The following is a 15,689-nucleotide window of genomic DNA, read 5'->3' on the forward strand; positions in this document are numbered from 1 at the left end:
ATAGCTAAATTTCACATATATAAACTAAGATTTACTGTCTCTAAACCTCTCTTTTCTTTATTCAGTGTTGATCTAGACTGTATGGCAACTAAAGCTCTTAATCTAATAAAGCTACAATAAAGTCTTTGTCCTGGTCCTGGACCCCCACTGCACATTTTATGTCTCCCTAATCAAACACACCTGATTCAGCTCATTAGAAAAGACTCCAAGATCTCAGATGGGTTCCAGATAAGTGAGACGTCAAAAAATGTGCTGTGTTGGGTGTGCTCCAGGACCAGGGTTGGGAACAACTGGTTTAGTGCCAGTGAACACGTGATGACATAAAATAATCACTGAACCGTTTTTGGATCCTGTTTAGTGTTCATTGAACACAACTCGAAATAACTGATTCGCCACAATTAATCGGACTCCCTAGTGTGGTGTTTGGTTGGTTTGAGGGTGTTTTTGTGTCCATCTCACTAGCGCCACACTGTGGTTGTACTGCAGTAGCGCAAGACGTAGACGGCGCTCTGAATAGGAGCTGTCCAGCGTCTCGGTGCTGAAACTTGCCCTGGTGGCATTAGGCTAACAGCAAGAGGCTTGGTAGAATTTTAAAATACAGCTTAACAACCCAGCAACGAGTGACTGGCTGATTCCGATGCGTCAGTACATGGACAAAGGTAATAAAAAAAACATCTTCGATCTGTTCCGTAAAGAAGGAGGAGTCGTTCTTCCATCCTTACGGAAGCATTGAATGCGGGATTTACTGTATTTTCAGGGCTGCAGATAAACAGAGGAAGGAACGTGGTGAGGACGAAGGGGGAAAGAGAGACTGAGTAAGAAGTAGAGAAGTGGTAAGCGAACACACATAAAGCACCGCTTATTTAAAGTGTCCGAATGGTAACTTGTAGCCTAACGTTCGGTAAAAATCGGTTCTTTCCGTCGTCACGCTCTCTCCGGATATCCGTGTGAAATGTTTCAGCAACGTGAGTTCTGAGAATGAAAGCGACCACACAAACTGACTGCAGCTGGAATCATTATGCAATAGACCGAGAGAGAAACACTCTATATCGTCGAATGGATTCATATTAACACTTTACAATAAGGTCTCATTTGTTCACATTAGTTAATGCATTAACTAACATGAACTGTAACAGTGAGCAATACAAATATAATAAAAATCCATCTGTTCATTGTTTGTTCATGTTAGTTCACAGTGCATTAACTAATGTTAACAAATACAACATTTGATTTTAATAATGTATAAATGTGGGAATTACCATTAACTAAGATAAACGCTGTAGAAGTATTGTTAATTCTTAGTTCATGTTAACTAAAGAATTTAATTATTGTTAACTAATGAAACCTTATTTGAAAGTGTTACCATATTCATTATCTGTGGTCAGCTGAATAATTATTCATAAACATTACTCTTAAACACAGAGGAAGGGAAATAAGTCAAAGAGTGTTGATTTTACAGACCGAAGAAAGTCTCATGTATCAAGCACAAGTTCATGAATATCATGTTGAATGACTGTATCCTTGCAGAATAGAAGTATTGGTTTTTCTCTTTCTTTCTTGGCGAAGCTCACTCTCTCAGCATTATGTCCTGGTCTCTGGACTTGGTCCCGCTTCCCCCATGTGCGTTGCTGGGTGGTCCTCCCCTCAGCGGGCTCCTTTGGACCGTCCTGCTCCTCTTCCTCTGGTACTGCTACCGTGTAGGTTCTGACCCACCATCCCACTCTGGAATGCTGAAAAGCAGCTCCGGCCGGTCCTCATTCTCTCGGTCATCCAGCCGTTCTCCGGTCAACCCCATACACTCTGCCCCTAAAGCATCTGCAGCCATCACTATGGAGGCGGTGGAGGATGAGGAGGGAACAGAGAGCTACCTGACACCTGTGTTGAGCCATGCCCCGTTCCCTACCGATGCTTCAGCAGGAAGCAGGAAGTTGTATAGAGCACTACAGGAATATGCTAAGCGCTATAGTTGGGCCGGCATGGGGCGAATTCACAAGGGTCTGCGCAATCAGGTCAGAGTTGGGAAAAGTAGGATAACTTGAGGTTTATCTACAATTTCTTGAATATTTGTGTTGAATATTTGTTTAACATTTATGACACTGTTTGTTCCTCAACTTCTTCCTTGCTGCTGTCTAGGCCAGGAACAATGATCGCCCATCTATTCAGAAGCCTCATCTTTTCTACCTCCCAGATGTTCCCAGCATACCTTTCTTTCCCAGGGACGCTCATCGTCATGACATTGAGGTTCTGGAGGCCAGTTATCCCAAAATCCTTGCTGAGTTTCAGGCAGTGTACCAGAGGGGGATTGATACAAAGCTAGGGTGGAGCAACCCAGGACCAAAGGTGACTAAACGTATTAGTCTCAAGCAGCTATTTCAGGAATTTCAATGTGTCATTGCAACAAATTTAAAAGTCGCAGTGAAATTGGTTCATTTGATTTTTAAACGTGACAAACTATACAATCTTAGTTCATCAGAATTGTTCACAACTGAATTGAGAATGCCTTTTTAAATTCCAGAGATAGATAGATAGATAGATAGATAGATAGATAGATAGATAGATAGATAGATAGATAGATAGATAGATAGATAAATAGATAGATAAACAAAAACATATTTTTTATTATCTTTTATTTTATTTTTTATTATCCTACTTGGCCAAGTTAATGTCAAGTAAGTGTGTTCCATTTTGACATTCAAAGAAGAAAATAATCCTTTCGTTCCATTTATTATTTTTCTTTATTCGTTTATTCTTGTCAGTTTAGGCCTTTGGCAGGATAGCAGGCGATAACTTGCTTTTTTTCTGCTTTAAAAAAATATATTTTTAATGAACCAGTTCACAAAACAACACTATTTTGTGATCAACACAAAAATGTGGGTTGTAATTCCCTGAAAATATCCTTCTTAGTTGCTGTGAAGTTTCTTCAAAGTATCTCACTTAGTGTTTCACAGAAGAAGAAAAATAACAGCAATTGGCTGTAATAAACATGAGGGAGCAAATTGACAATTTTATTTTTAGGTAAACAATTCACTTGTGTTCTGCCTGAATGGTTTTCATCCAGCAATGCTCTTTCACCAAGAGTCTTTCATTCTCTGGCTGTCCTTGTCAGCCTCTCTTAATATCTTCCAATCAATATCTGTACTGCACTGCTGGGATCTGTTTGCATTCAATTCATCATTATCTCGTACTAATCAGGCTGTGTCTGTTACAAAAGATTCCCAGAAGGTATATAAAGAAGGAAAATGTACCGTCTGCATTTGCATATATGATGAGCTCATGTATTCATCTCTCAGGGCCAGACAGTGTTCCCACTTTACACTGCTGGGGTGTGTGTGGTCAGTAACTGCCGTGCGTGTCCGTGTACATACCGAACCCTCCATTCGCTCAGAACCTTCATCAGCAGTAACTCTCTGGGGTCCGCTGGCTTCTGGCTTCTGGGTCCAGGGGCCACACTAGGAGGGGCATATGGCCCTACAAACACACGTCTGCGCTGCCATCTGGGTAAGTCACAACACCAAATCACAGAGAAAACTTTGTTGCTTGATCCTCTTCGGTGGACTGCCCGTTAACAATTGGCTGGTGATGATATATATGTGTGTGTGTGTGTGTGTGTGTGTGTGTGTGTGTGTGTGTGTGTGTGTGTGTGTGTGTGTGTGTGTGTGTGTGTGTGTGTGTGTGTGTGTGTGTGTGTGTGTGTGTGTGTGTGTGTGTGTGTGTGTGTGCGTGCTTGAAAAAAAATGTAATACACCAACATAACGTCAATGTTTTTCTCATGAAATTCCACTCTGTTGCAATTGCTCTGTCTCTGTGTCAGGTCTTCAGACGCCTGCTCAGTGTGAGCTGGTGGTGGGTGGGGAGCCTCAGTGTTGGTCAGAGGGACATTGCCTCCTTGTGGATGACTCCTTCCTGCATACCATCTCACATAATGGTCAGAAAACTACATTGTACAAAACTCATTAACCATAATATGCTGATTGACATAAAGCTAAAGGAAAGGAAGAAAGCTGCAACAGATTTATAATCAGTTCGCCAAACTACAATAATAAAGACTTTCTGAAGGTAGAATAGAGGAAAATCTGACTTTGAGCTCATTCATAGATCAGAAAACTAAATGAAGTTTTCAGGTGTGCAAGAGTTATGCAAGTTATGCTATGCATTTATGTTTCTGAGGGGGCTCCAGTAGTCCTGGCCCACTTTATGCCCTAGATGAAATAAGACATGACCAAAGAAGAAAAAAAAACCCACTTTTTGCGTATATGGCATTTGGGTAAAACGGGATTAGTTTTGTGTTACATAATCAAAAATCTGAGAGGGCACATGGATAATTTTCAATGAGCATGATGCTTTTTCATTTGTGTCAACTGGGTCGCAGATGTTTCTCTTAAAAAAGATTTGATTAAAATCAAGAAATAAAACCAACACAAATTGTTAGTGACATACACTACCATTCAAAAGTTTGGGTTTTGTAAGTTTTTATGCTCGACAAGGCTGTATTTATTTGATAGTAAAAATAGAGTAAACAGTAATTTTACAATTTAAAATGTCATTTATTCCTGTGATGGTGAATGTTCAGCATCATTACTCCAGTCTTCAGTGTCACATCTAATACCTGTAAGCTGATTTGCTGCTCAAGAAACATTATTATTATTATTATTATTATCAATGTTGAAAACAGTTGTGCTGCTTTTGTAACATTATAAATGTTTTTACTGTCAATTTTGATCAATATAATGCATCCATCCCAAATAAAAATATATAATTTAAAAATAAAAAATGTTAACTGACCCAAACTTTTGAACAGTAGTGTAGTAAGTATAACAAAATTAATATGGATAGTTAGCTTACATAATTTAGTTACTTGAGAAATGTCTGCATTCATATCAAGATCTCTGAATTTATTTTGGATTTTGAGACATTGTTGGGGGTAACGCATTACAAGTAACATGAGTTATGTAATCAGATTACTTTTTCAAGTAACTAGTAAAGTATCGCATTATTTTTAAAAGTACAACAAAATATCAAAGTTACTTTTGCAAATATGTATCGCAAGTTACTTTGTTTTACTATGTATTGTCACGAACTCTATCTTGAATACCTCATCGGAGCAGTATTCGAGGCTAAGCATATCCCATCATGCATTAGGTTCAGGAAATCGCATGCCCCGAAATCGCGAGATAGCGAGAAAAACATTCCACTGTTGGTTAAATTAATTTAGATATTACATGTAATTTGGTAGTAAAACAAATAGTTCTACACACTTGCAATCTTCACGGCTACTTGAACACTTGGGCCAAATACAGGAAATACATCATGTAAGTAGACAAGTGGTCAAGTGCAAAGAGACCGCAATTGTGGGTATTTGGAAAGGTCCTAAGAGTGTTGAACGTTCTTCTCCTGCATCCTATTCTTCTGCAATCCATGGCAGCACAGCTGAAAGGATTGTTTGAGCTGCACCCTCTACCGTACAGGCGTGAATTTACATTTCCCTCAGCCTTAGAGGCTTATTCATTTCCCTTTTCTTTTGTCGAGAAAAGGCCTTTACATTTGCAAAAAGTAGAACTTTTGTTTATTTATTTATTTTGTTATTAAAAACAAACAAGCAAGCCAAGCTCAGGTGAGAAAAAGTAATGCAAAAAGTATAACAGAACTTTAACTTTACTACTATAACTTTTACTTTACTTTTACTTTCCCTAAAAAAGTAACCAAGTAACAAAAATAGTTACTTTTTTAGGGAGTAACACAATATTGTAAAGCATTCCTTTTAAAAGTAACTTTCCCAACACTGGTTGAGACCGTAACAGTAAAGGTATCTTCCAAAGTAGAAATTTGAGACAAAGACACAAGGACACATGAATAAAATAAAAAAATCATTTATAATAAATCCTGCAATATTCCACAAAAAAAAAATAAGAATGTCAATTTCGATTTCATGGTGACTTTAAACTGTAAAAGAAACTACAGAAGATACTAGAGATCTCATATGTAAGCAACATGTTTCTGTTTGTCCTTTAGGGGGGCCTGAAGATGGTCCCAGAGTTATCTTCAGTGTGGATCTGTGGCATCCTAATGTGGCTGCAGCGGAGAGACAGGCTCTAGACTACATCTTTGCCCCTGAGCAGTAATCCCAGGATGCACTGGTCAAACCCACCTCATGTCGTAGCAAAATGCAGAAAATGATGTTTTAAAGTTCGCAAAACATCTTTTGGTTTAGTTCATACTGAGGATATTTATGATTAACTACCACATATTTAACGTGTCTCTGTTCAACCGAAACCTTTTGAAATGTTTTAGTCAAAGTAGTTCAGTCAGAGCTGCAGAACTGTTGAGCCCTGAGCACACAGATACTGTGATGACATGCGAACAATTTTCAAACTTCATATCTACATTTGACTTGTGCCTGTCTTTATAATCCCGCGCTCCTGTTCTATCGTTTTTGTGCCTGATTTCTTATCCTGACCTCTCTGATGTATACTGTGATAAATGGTTCTCCGTAAATACTGTCGCGAATCACAGCTATGCTATAAATCTTGTTTTATTTCATCAGATGCCAATTTATTTTCAGACCTGTGAATCACACTGAAGACAGCATTCTGAATATGACCAGACTTATTGCATGCGTCGTGAATTTTGATCGTGCTGCCAACAATGCACTTGATGACTGTCCTGCAAATCAAGTATGTATTCATCTGAGTTCAAATAAAACATTTTGTTAAATTTAAACTCTCTTGTCACTGATGACATTGGAGGAGGAGGAAGTATCAGTTTACTTTCAGCTTCACACACTCACAGCAGGACAGTTACACTCACTCAGCACCCAAACACACACCTGAGGTCGGAGGTCTCCTCTGTCAGCGATTTTATCTTCCTGCATTGAACCCTGTGAGAGTAGAGAAACAGAAAATAAAGAGGATAGAATATCACGAAGGGGTATAAGGGCCTGTGTACAATCAAAAATGCATGCGAGACAGGGCAAGATGGTGAAACAGACAGGATAATGTGTTTAGAAATAATGTGCGTGTGATGTAATGTGTGTTAGACAATCTGTTTAGCAATAATTCTGAATGTGGAACCAATTTTTTTTTTCTGTGTTAGATAAACCTTTTTCTTGTATTGAAAAGTGGTTGATATGTTTCAACAGATGTTATAATCCCAACAGTTCATCTGACAATGTGCTTTAACACCGGACACTGGAAACACAAAACAAGATTAAACAGCCATTATACTTTTCACACACACACTGGTTTCCATGTTTTATAGGGACTCTCCATAGATGTAATGGTTTTTATACTGTACCAAATTCTATCCTCTTACACTAACCCTCCCCTAAACCTACCCATCACACAAAACATTCTGCATTTTACATACGTTTTAAACCAATTTATAAACTGTTTTCCTCATGGGGACCAAAAACATTTCACCATAAGGATAAGGATTTAAATTTAATTAAAAGTGTGACTAAAGTAAAGTGACTAAGTGACAGTAAAGACATTTATAAAGATACAAAAGTTTTTGTTTCAAATAAATGCTGTTCTTTTGAACTTTTATTTTAATCAAAGAATCCTGAGAAAAATGTATCACAGTTTCTACAAAGATTTTAAGCAGCAAAATACTTTTTTTTCTTCAATCTTTTCAACATTGATAATAATAAGAAATGTTTCTTGAGCAGCAAATCATCATATTAGAATGATTTCTGAAGGATCATGTCTGGACACTGAAGACTGGAGTAATGATGCTGAAAATTCAGCTTTGCATCACATGAATCAATTACATTTAACATATATTAAAGAAAATAGTTATTTTAAATTGTGTTTTTTTTTAATATTCACAATATTACTGTTTTTACTGTATTTCTGATCAAATAAATGTAGCCTAAGTAAGCAGAAGAGACCTTACTGATCCTAAACTTTTGAATGGTCTAATTATAATTATTAAAAAACATAATATTTATGCTCATTTAATATGATCATCTTTCTATATTCATAATTTTATATAAAAATATGTATAAATCTATTTATAATGATTATACACAACCCCACCCCTAAAAAAATGATGTTTTCAGATGCCACACACGCACATTCTCTCTACTCTCACTCTATCTGTTTTTTATTGGCCTTGTTGTTTTTCAACACACCATTGCCCAAAAAGTGTTGATTTGTTGAAGTGTTTCTAGTGTCCTCTCTCACTCTTATCCATACATTATTATTATTTTGCCCTGTTTAGTGAGTTTGATTCAACAAAATACAGACTGTGACAAATCATTTTAATGTCAAAACATTGTGATCACAATTTTGCCATAAGTCTTCATAGCTACCGTGCATTTTTATCCTCATAGACATTTCTGTTTATCTATTTGCATTTCACATCTCTCGTCTTCAAGCTGTTTCAGAGGCAGCTATAATGATGTCGTTCTTCTACTTTTATCCATCCTCTAAAGATATCTTTCCTTCCTTTACATCTGCTCCTTGTTAATATTTCGCATTCTGTCATATGAGCATTTGATTTTTTTTCTTCTTCTATTCCACTATTCTAATCCTCTTTTCTTATGCCCCACCACTATATATCTCTCTGTCTGGCGAATGGTCTGTTAAGCAGTAATCTTAGCATCCACACAGTAGTGATGCTGGGGAGCGCAGAGAGCTCTGGGATTACTGCGCTATACTCTTACGCAAACACATTTCAGAATGCAAGAAAATGCTTAGCATTAGCACTTTACGTAACAACAAATCATATATGTATGCTTGCATTGAAATATACTGACACAACCGAACATGATGACAGTGTTGTACCTCAGTCAACTCAGTCATTATATAAAACTCATACACACATGCAGATTTATGATACATTGGCATCTGAAGTATAAGCAGGACACTACTGCACTGAAGAACATTAAAGGTAACCTTGTTTTGTGCTTTAAAAATGGAATTGGAATTATTTTAATGCAGATTATTTTTTAAAATATTGGACATGCTGTAACATCCAGATCAAAGAAAAAAAACAGAGGAAAAAACTATAAAGAAAATAATCAAATTCATGTCAGTTATTTGCAGTCACTTTTGCCAGGTTCTGCTTGAGAAGCTGGATTTGATCTCTCTGACTTTCTCTCTCTCTCTCTCGCTCTCTCTCTCTCTCTCTCTCTCTCTCTCTCTCTCTCTCTCTGACTTTCTCTCTCTCTCTCTCTCTCTCTCTCTCTCGCTCTCTCTCTCTCTCTCTCTCTCTCTCTCTCTCTCTCTCTCTCTCTCTCTCTGACTTTCACTCTCTCTCTCTCTCTCTGACTTTCTCTCTCTCTCTCTCTCTCTCTCTCTGACTTTCTCTCTCTCTCTGACTTCTCTCTCTCTCTCTCTCTCTCTCTCTGACTTTCTCTCTCTCTCTCTCTCTCTGACTTTCTCTCTCTCTCTCTCTGACTTTCTCTCTCTCTCTCTCTCTCTCTCTCTCTGACTTTCTCTCTCTCTCTCTCTCTCTCTGACTTTCTCTCTCTCTCTCTCTCTCTGACTTTCTCTCTCTCTCTCTCTCTCTTTCTCTGACTTTCTCTCTCTGACTTTCTCTCTCTCTCTCTCTCTCTCTCTCTGACTTTCTCTCTCTGACTTTCTCTCTCTCTCTCTCTCTCTCTGACTTTCTCTCTCTCTCTCTCGCTCTGACTTTCTCTCTCTGACTTTCTCTCTCTCTCTCTCTCTCTCTCTCTCTGACTTTCTCTCTCTCTCTCTCTCTCTCTCTGACTTTCTCTCTCTCTCTCTGACTTTCTCTCTCTCTCTCTCTCTGACTTTCTCTCTCTCTCTCTCTCTCTCTCTCTCTCTCTCTGACTTTCTCTCTCTCTCTCTCGCTCTGACTTTCTCTCTCTGACTTTCTCTCTCTCTCTCTCTCTCTCTCTCTCTCTCTCTCTCTCTCTCTCTCTCTCTCTCTCTCTCCTACTGTCACTTGCTCACTCATGCATTTATTCTTTGACTTGCTACCTCCCTCTATACCGTTTAATCATTCAGGAGCTGCTGACTGACAGTGAGAAAGGATCGTTCTTGCACTGAATCAAAGAACAGGAGGAAAGAGAGTTGGCTGGCAGAAGCAACACAAAGCAGACCAAAACTAAAGAGGACTGACCTTCTTCCACTTCTTCCTGTCGACAGAGCAATTGAACAGGTGAGGGAATGTTTGTTCTGCAATTTGGTGTCATCGTTACATACATTACATGTAGTTACTATAGTAATAACTATAATTTATGCATAATTACATGCAACTAACCCTAAACCAAATCAAACTCTGATCCTAACCCTTTATTAAGTAGTACAAGTAGTTAATTATTCAGTAATTATATAATTTCAGTGTACACAAAGACACCTTAAAATAAAGTGTAACCAAGATGTTCTCTGTTTCATTTGAGAAATGTCTCCAAAGAATATGTCAAATTATAATTTTATATATTTTATTATAATTATAATTCAAATTCATAATAAATAAATTAATAATAAAAAACATGGAAAATATTCTTGATGCAAACTTGTGATGAAAATTTGGTGTTATGTTCAATAGTTGCTGAGTTAAAGTAATGTTTTTTTTGTCACAATACAAATTACAGTATGTTCAATGTTTTTACATTTTGTGAATTTTTTTTAAAGACACTCAGGACACACACAGAAGAGGCTGTCAGATATGAGTCTGGGGCCGGCATGCATTTTCCTAAGAGGATCTAAAAACACTGTAAGTCTCTCTCTCTATATATATATATCCTGTATTCTGGTACTGTAGTGATCCAGATTATATTGCCAGACATTAAAAACAAAAAAACAATGCACTAAGGATATCACTGTTTGTTTACACACTAAACTTTTGCTGAGCTCATTCAGAACCAATCTGTTAATATCCATCTAGAGTTATAAATATCTGAACTGGTCTGTCTAGCACAAGAAGGATCTCTCTAATTCTTTTGGATATAAGAGATTAATGGGTGCTTGCAGGAGAGAGAATGAGTTCAAAATCTGTCCTAAGAGATCAACATATTAGATTGTTGATCTAGTAGATTGTTGCTTGCATAAACATGAAAACTTGCATAAAAGTTGTGCTGAATCCAAAAATGTGGGTGAATATGTTGATGCACATACAAGGAAGCCTAACTGTGCTGTTTTACAGGAGCGTCCGCTCGCTGATGAGGAGATAGAAGGTAAGCGCAATTGTTTTTACTGCTTTAATTCTAAAATAAAACGTTACAATTTACTTAAATTAAATGTAGGCTTTAAAACTGAAATAAAAATATTTAATATTTACCTTTAACAGAGAGTCCCTGATTATTTCTTGAAAATGAATTGAATACACTGGTCTACAATTTTTTTTAGAAGTCCTCTGCTTCAGAGATTTATGTCAAATATGTCAATTAACTGATTGGCTACTGTTTCCAAGATATTTAAGTTTTTACATTTTACATCTATGTTAAATATTGTGTAGATATTACCGGTCACCTGTCCTGTTTTTGTAATAGCCTACTTTAAAAATCAGCAAAAGGGTTATATTTCATATACATTAATATCATAGTTAAGCTAAAAAAGAAGCATGGCATCGGAAAGTCGCAGTTAGTGGTTGCGGTTTCTGGTTTAAATTGAAATCCCTTCCCTTTATAACTCACTTATATTCCGCCATTCCCAAGTCAAGGGTCGCATACCGACCCAATAGCATTTCTTGAAAACTAGAGCCAATCAACAATTTTAAGCATCATTTTCATTCTAAGTGACCCATAAGTTTGACTATATTTATTTCAGATGCATTATTGCTGTAGACCAGTGTTGTTTATTTTATAAAACGGTTTTATGTTCTAATGTTTACCTCCACATTTCTGGTTCATTTACATAACCACATTAATCTCACAGAATAAGAGCGATGCAAACCAGCTGTGAAGGGCCAGATGCCAATGTAATTCAGTGAAGTCAATGAGTCTGAGAGTACTACTGAATCTGCTTCTATTTTATAATCTTTTCTAAATAACTATAATATTTGTTGATAGAAACTATATTTTCGTCAGTTAAGTGAAAAGTTGAACTGAAAAATCTACATGAATTTCTGAAGTCTTAGCATTGGGTTTATCCTCTCGCTTTAATGACAGAAGCACTTCAAGAAGCTTCAAGAAGTTTCAAATTTCTATTAGGTTTAAATGAAATGATAATATAAAATCCCAGATCTTTCAATGTATTGAAACAGTTTGTCGTGTACCCAGAACCCAGAGTTAATTAAATCGTCTTGTATTGCAGAGCTGCGCGAGGCGTTCGCAGAGTTTGATAAGGATAAGGATGGTCTGATCAGCTGTAAAGATCTGGGCAACCTGATGAGGACGATGGGCTACATGCCCACTGAGATGGAACTGATTGAACTTAGCCAGAACATCAACATGAACCGTGAGACATCTGTCCCCTTCCCATCGCCGTTTCACATTATGTGGTAGCAGCTGTTTTGTGATTTGATGCTCGTCCAGTCAATGTGTTTTGTACTGATGTCTGCTCATCACTCTGGCTAAAACACTATGTTCAATCAATTTATTTATCGTGTTGATCACATAGATCTCTCCTAATCTTTATTCTCTATCTGCCTCTTTTTTCAGTTGGAGGAAGTGTAGATTTTCAGGATTTTGTTGATCTCATGGCCCCAAAGCTACTGGCAGAAACGTCTGGAATGATCGGACTGAAAGAGTTGAAAGATGCATTTAGAGAGGTAAAGAATGTACCTTTTTCCTTTTCATTTCCCAAACATATTTCCAACAAAAAGCATAGCCTAAATGAGTGTAATCTTTTTATATTTTGTGTAGTTTGATATGGACGGTGACGGCTCTATCACCATCGAGGAGCTGAAGCATGCAATGCTAAAGCTGCTAGGTGAAAACACAAACAAGAGGGAAATAGAAGCCGTGGTCCGAGAAGCAGACAACAATGGAGACGGGACCGTCGATTTTGAGGGTAAAAAAGATGCATATTTCAACATTATGTAGATAATTGTTAATATCAGTGGTGGACAAAGTTATAAAGTAAAGTATAATACTCCAGTAAATTAAAATGAAAATAAAAATACTAGTTTTTAATGTAGACTACTTGCGTATTAAAACTAAAAAGTAGCCTACTGGATATGTCTTCATTCAGGTAGCCTATTTCATACAATTGTCTTAAACAACTTGTCCTTTTACAGCAAATTTAGTTCACAGACAGACCTTTCATTTACAATAATAATCAATCCTAAAATTGGGCATTACCTTTCGCGTGCACTCATGCTCCGAGGATCTCCCGCTCTTGGCTCAGTGAACTGTTAACTGGAGACTCGCTCTGAACGGATCATTCGATCAGTGACTCGTCAAATTCACCAATGAAACGTTCAGTGCGATTTGCAAACCGATTTAACAGATTAACTAAAACATCACGTCTCGAGCAGGTGACGATTTCTTCAGTTCAAAATTCAAAACCACGTGTTTTTATGAAATGTAGTGGAGTAAAAAGTAGGGGAGACCGAGACAGTTGCAACACTTTTTGCATTTGGCTCTGTTACTCAGAGACGGTTTGGATTAGACAAACCAATTGTTCATACAATAAACTTACATCTGTATGTTAATAGTCTTAACCATTTAAAGATAATTACAGAATCTACATTTTACACAATTTGCATTTGAATGTAAGGAGTCAGATGTTGCAACTGACCCCAGGCCCGGGGAGAGTTGCAACATTGTTCGGGGATGGTTGCAACATGTTACAAATACAATATACTACAATATATGTCAGTGTTAGCAAAATGATTATTATCAAAAATGTAAGTTATAATTATATTACAGTATTATTTATTCATCGGCTTTGATTAGATGACAATTATAGATTTGTCTAGATGAGTAGGCTTTATGTGCAGATGTCAAATATTCAAATTGATATAAAATACATTAGGCTTATAGTGACAGGAAGAATGGAACAATTTGTGAGGCAATTAACTTTTATTTAGCCTATTGTCATGTAAAATATATTTTTTTAAACTATGTTTTCTATTATCATTTTTCATTTTAACAATATGGTACGCATGGTAAAACATTTAACAAACAAAAACAAAGCTCAATAAAATAAATACTTTCATACTGTAAAAACAGTTTTTCTTCAATAAATCCTAGAGAAGCTCCTTGCAAGGGGGGGCATCCAATTGAGCATGTGCAGTGTGTGAGTGTCATTACTCTAGCTTGTTTCTGGTTGGAGAAAAATGACATGTTGCAACCATCCCCTGACCCCTGTTGCAACTGTCCCCGGTTTCCGCTACGATAGGCCTATTGTGCTTTTGAATAGAGTAGTAAAGTTTCCGAAAATAAGTCTGATAAAGTACAGGTAGAGTTCTTGAAAAATTTAGCCTAGCCTACTTTACAGAAGTTACAATACTTCTTTAGCCAACTGTTCTGGTTTAGTTAGGAACCACTGCATTGTAGGATCATCTTCAAAATCTCTGTTCTAGTTTAGCACTGCCACAAAGGCTATTTACACACAGATCTAGCAGAACCTTTTCACGTGCGAAAATGTATCCAAATGGATCTTTAAAAACCATAATTCTGGACTGACCTTAGTAATTAAGCTACTGAAGCGTTGAGAACCTTTTTATGGTTCTCTTAACCTTAACCTTTTTAATAATCCAATGTGAAGATTATTAACATCGGAGCAGCTGAGGTGTTTCAGTAATTAAACTAACAAGACTGTAAGTGTGATCAACTGTGAGGTCAAGAACAGGCTTGTGCTTAACCCTGATACTTTAGAATTAGCTTCACATTAAGTGCACGATTAACTAACATGTACAAATGTTTCCATAGTCTATATCAAACCATTTTATATAGTAATATTTTGGCCAGGCATCTCTTGGAAAATAGATTTTTATCTCATTAAACTGGTAAAATACTGAAAAGTTCTATAATATAATATAAGAATATAGATAAGAATATCTAAATACAAAATAGATAAAAATTCATCTTAAATGCAAATCTGATTTCTATGGACTGGATACTGAGAAATAATCTCACTTTATATCAGCCTTAGCTCAAAACTAATTCTTTGCTTTTTTTAATTATTTTTTTTATCTCTCTCCTTTAGAGTTTGTCAAAATGATGTCTAAAACTTGAGAATGCACCTGAGACGTTAAAGAAGGCCTGAAAAATTAATTCCAGAGACGGAAACATTGCCTCAGTCAGACCGTCAATAAACTCAATGACTACAGCACTATGTATATTGGAACAGTGTTTTATATCACTTTGTGTATTTATATCTAACTCTTTGAGTGCCACTTTGTTTTGCTTTACATAACCTCAAACACTGAATCCTCTATAAACTGTATTATGTAACAATATTTCAGTGCATGTCTGTGATATATGTTCGGAATAGGATTGCATCTTTCATTGGACACACATACTTGAACTTCTGGCATAAAACCAAGTTAAAAACTCTCTCGGACTGTTATTACTTTTGCATTAGGGTGTATGTCCTGATCTAGAATTTTGCATCAATGTGTATGTCCTGATATTGTTGTAATTTGATCATCTAGGCTTTAGTTAAGCTCATCACTGAAAATGACAAATGTCATCAGGGAACTGGAACACAGTCTATCCGCTCTCTAATTCTGTATTGCATCAATGTGTGTCTGTACATATGTACTTATATACATTTTAAACAGAAAGAGCATTACGTGAGTAAATATTATGATAGAAATTTGTCATAATCTGC

At 36.7% G+C, this 15,689-nt stretch overlaps 2 protein-coding genes across 3 annotated transcripts; both read left to right on the plus strand.

Annotated features, from left to right (window-relative positions):
- The first annotated feature begins 465 nt into the window (after positions 1-465).
- asphd1 (aspartate beta-hydroxylase domain containing 1) lies at positions 466-6,717 on the plus strand. 2 transcript variants are annotated; one of them, XM_077212252.1, is made up of 7 exons: positions 466-659; positions 758-833; positions 1,567-2,009; positions 2,134-2,340; positions 3,291-3,498; positions 3,812-3,925; positions 6,010-6,717. In XM_077212252.1, the coding sequence occupies exons 3-7, from the start codon at positions 1,584-1,586 to the stop codon at positions 6,117-6,119; spliced, it is 1,065 nt and encodes a 354-aa protein (XP_077068367.1). In that variant the 5' UTR covers positions 466-659; positions 758-833; positions 1,567-1,583; the 3' UTR covers positions 6,120-6,717. The 2 variants fall into 2 exon arrangements, with proteins under 2 accessions (XP_077068367.1, XP_077068368.1); XM_077212253.1 differs by lacking the exon at positions 466-659 and having other exon boundaries at positions 730-833.
- Positions 6,718-9,971: 3,254 nt separating this feature from the next.
- On the plus strand, positions 9,972-15,412 carry cabp5b (calcium binding protein 5b). Its single transcript, XM_077212258.1, has 7 exons — positions 9,972-10,125; positions 10,602-10,683; positions 11,113-11,143; positions 12,222-12,365; positions 12,569-12,678; positions 12,773-12,920; positions 15,063-15,412. The coding sequence occupies exons 2-7, from the start codon at positions 10,636-10,638 to the stop codon at positions 15,089-15,091; spliced, it is 510 nt and encodes a 169-aa protein (XP_077068373.1). The 5' UTR covers positions 9,972-10,125; positions 10,602-10,635; the 3' UTR covers positions 15,092-15,412.
- The last annotated feature ends 277 nt before the right edge of the window (positions 15,413-15,689 follow it).

Source organism: Siphateles boraxobius, unplaced genomic scaffold (assembly GCF_051911475.1).
Source record: "Siphateles boraxobius isolate OS27281-9 unplaced genomic scaffold, OSU_SipBor_1 66, whole genome shotgun sequence".
Classification (NCBI taxonomy): domain Eukaryota; kingdom Metazoa; phylum Chordata; class Actinopteri; order Cypriniformes; family Leuciscidae; genus Siphateles; species Siphateles boraxobius.

What these genes read in the sequence shown, in the direction of transcription:
- cabp5b (XM_077212258.1), top strand. Translation starts at nt 10,636, where the DNA reads ATGAGTCTGGGGCCGGCATGCATTTTCCTAAGAGGATCTAAAAACACT. An exon ending in CCAGAACATCAACATGAACC is followed by an intron (nt 12,366 to 12,568) that starts GTGAGACATCTG and finishes CTCTTTTTTCAG; the next exon opens with TTGGAGGAAGTGTAGATTTT. An exon ending in TGAAAGATGCATTTAGAGAG is followed by an intron (nt 12,679 to 12,772) that starts GTAAAGAATGTA and finishes TATTTTGTGTAG; the next exon opens with TTTGATATGGACGGTGACGG.
- asphd1 (XM_077212252.1), top strand. Translation starts at nt 1,584, where the DNA reads ATGTCCTGGTCTCTGGACTTGGTCCCGCTTCCCCCATGTGCGTTGCTG. An exon ending in GGAGCAACCCAGGACCAAAG is followed by an intron (nt 2,341 to 3,290) that starts GTGACTAAACGT and finishes TTCATCTCTCAG; the next exon opens with GGCCAGACAGTGTTCCCACT. An exon ending in GCATACCATCTCACATAATG is followed by an intron (nt 3,926 to 6,009) that starts GTCAGAAAACTA and finishes TTTGTCCTTTAG; the next exon opens with GGGGGCCTGAAGATGGTCCC.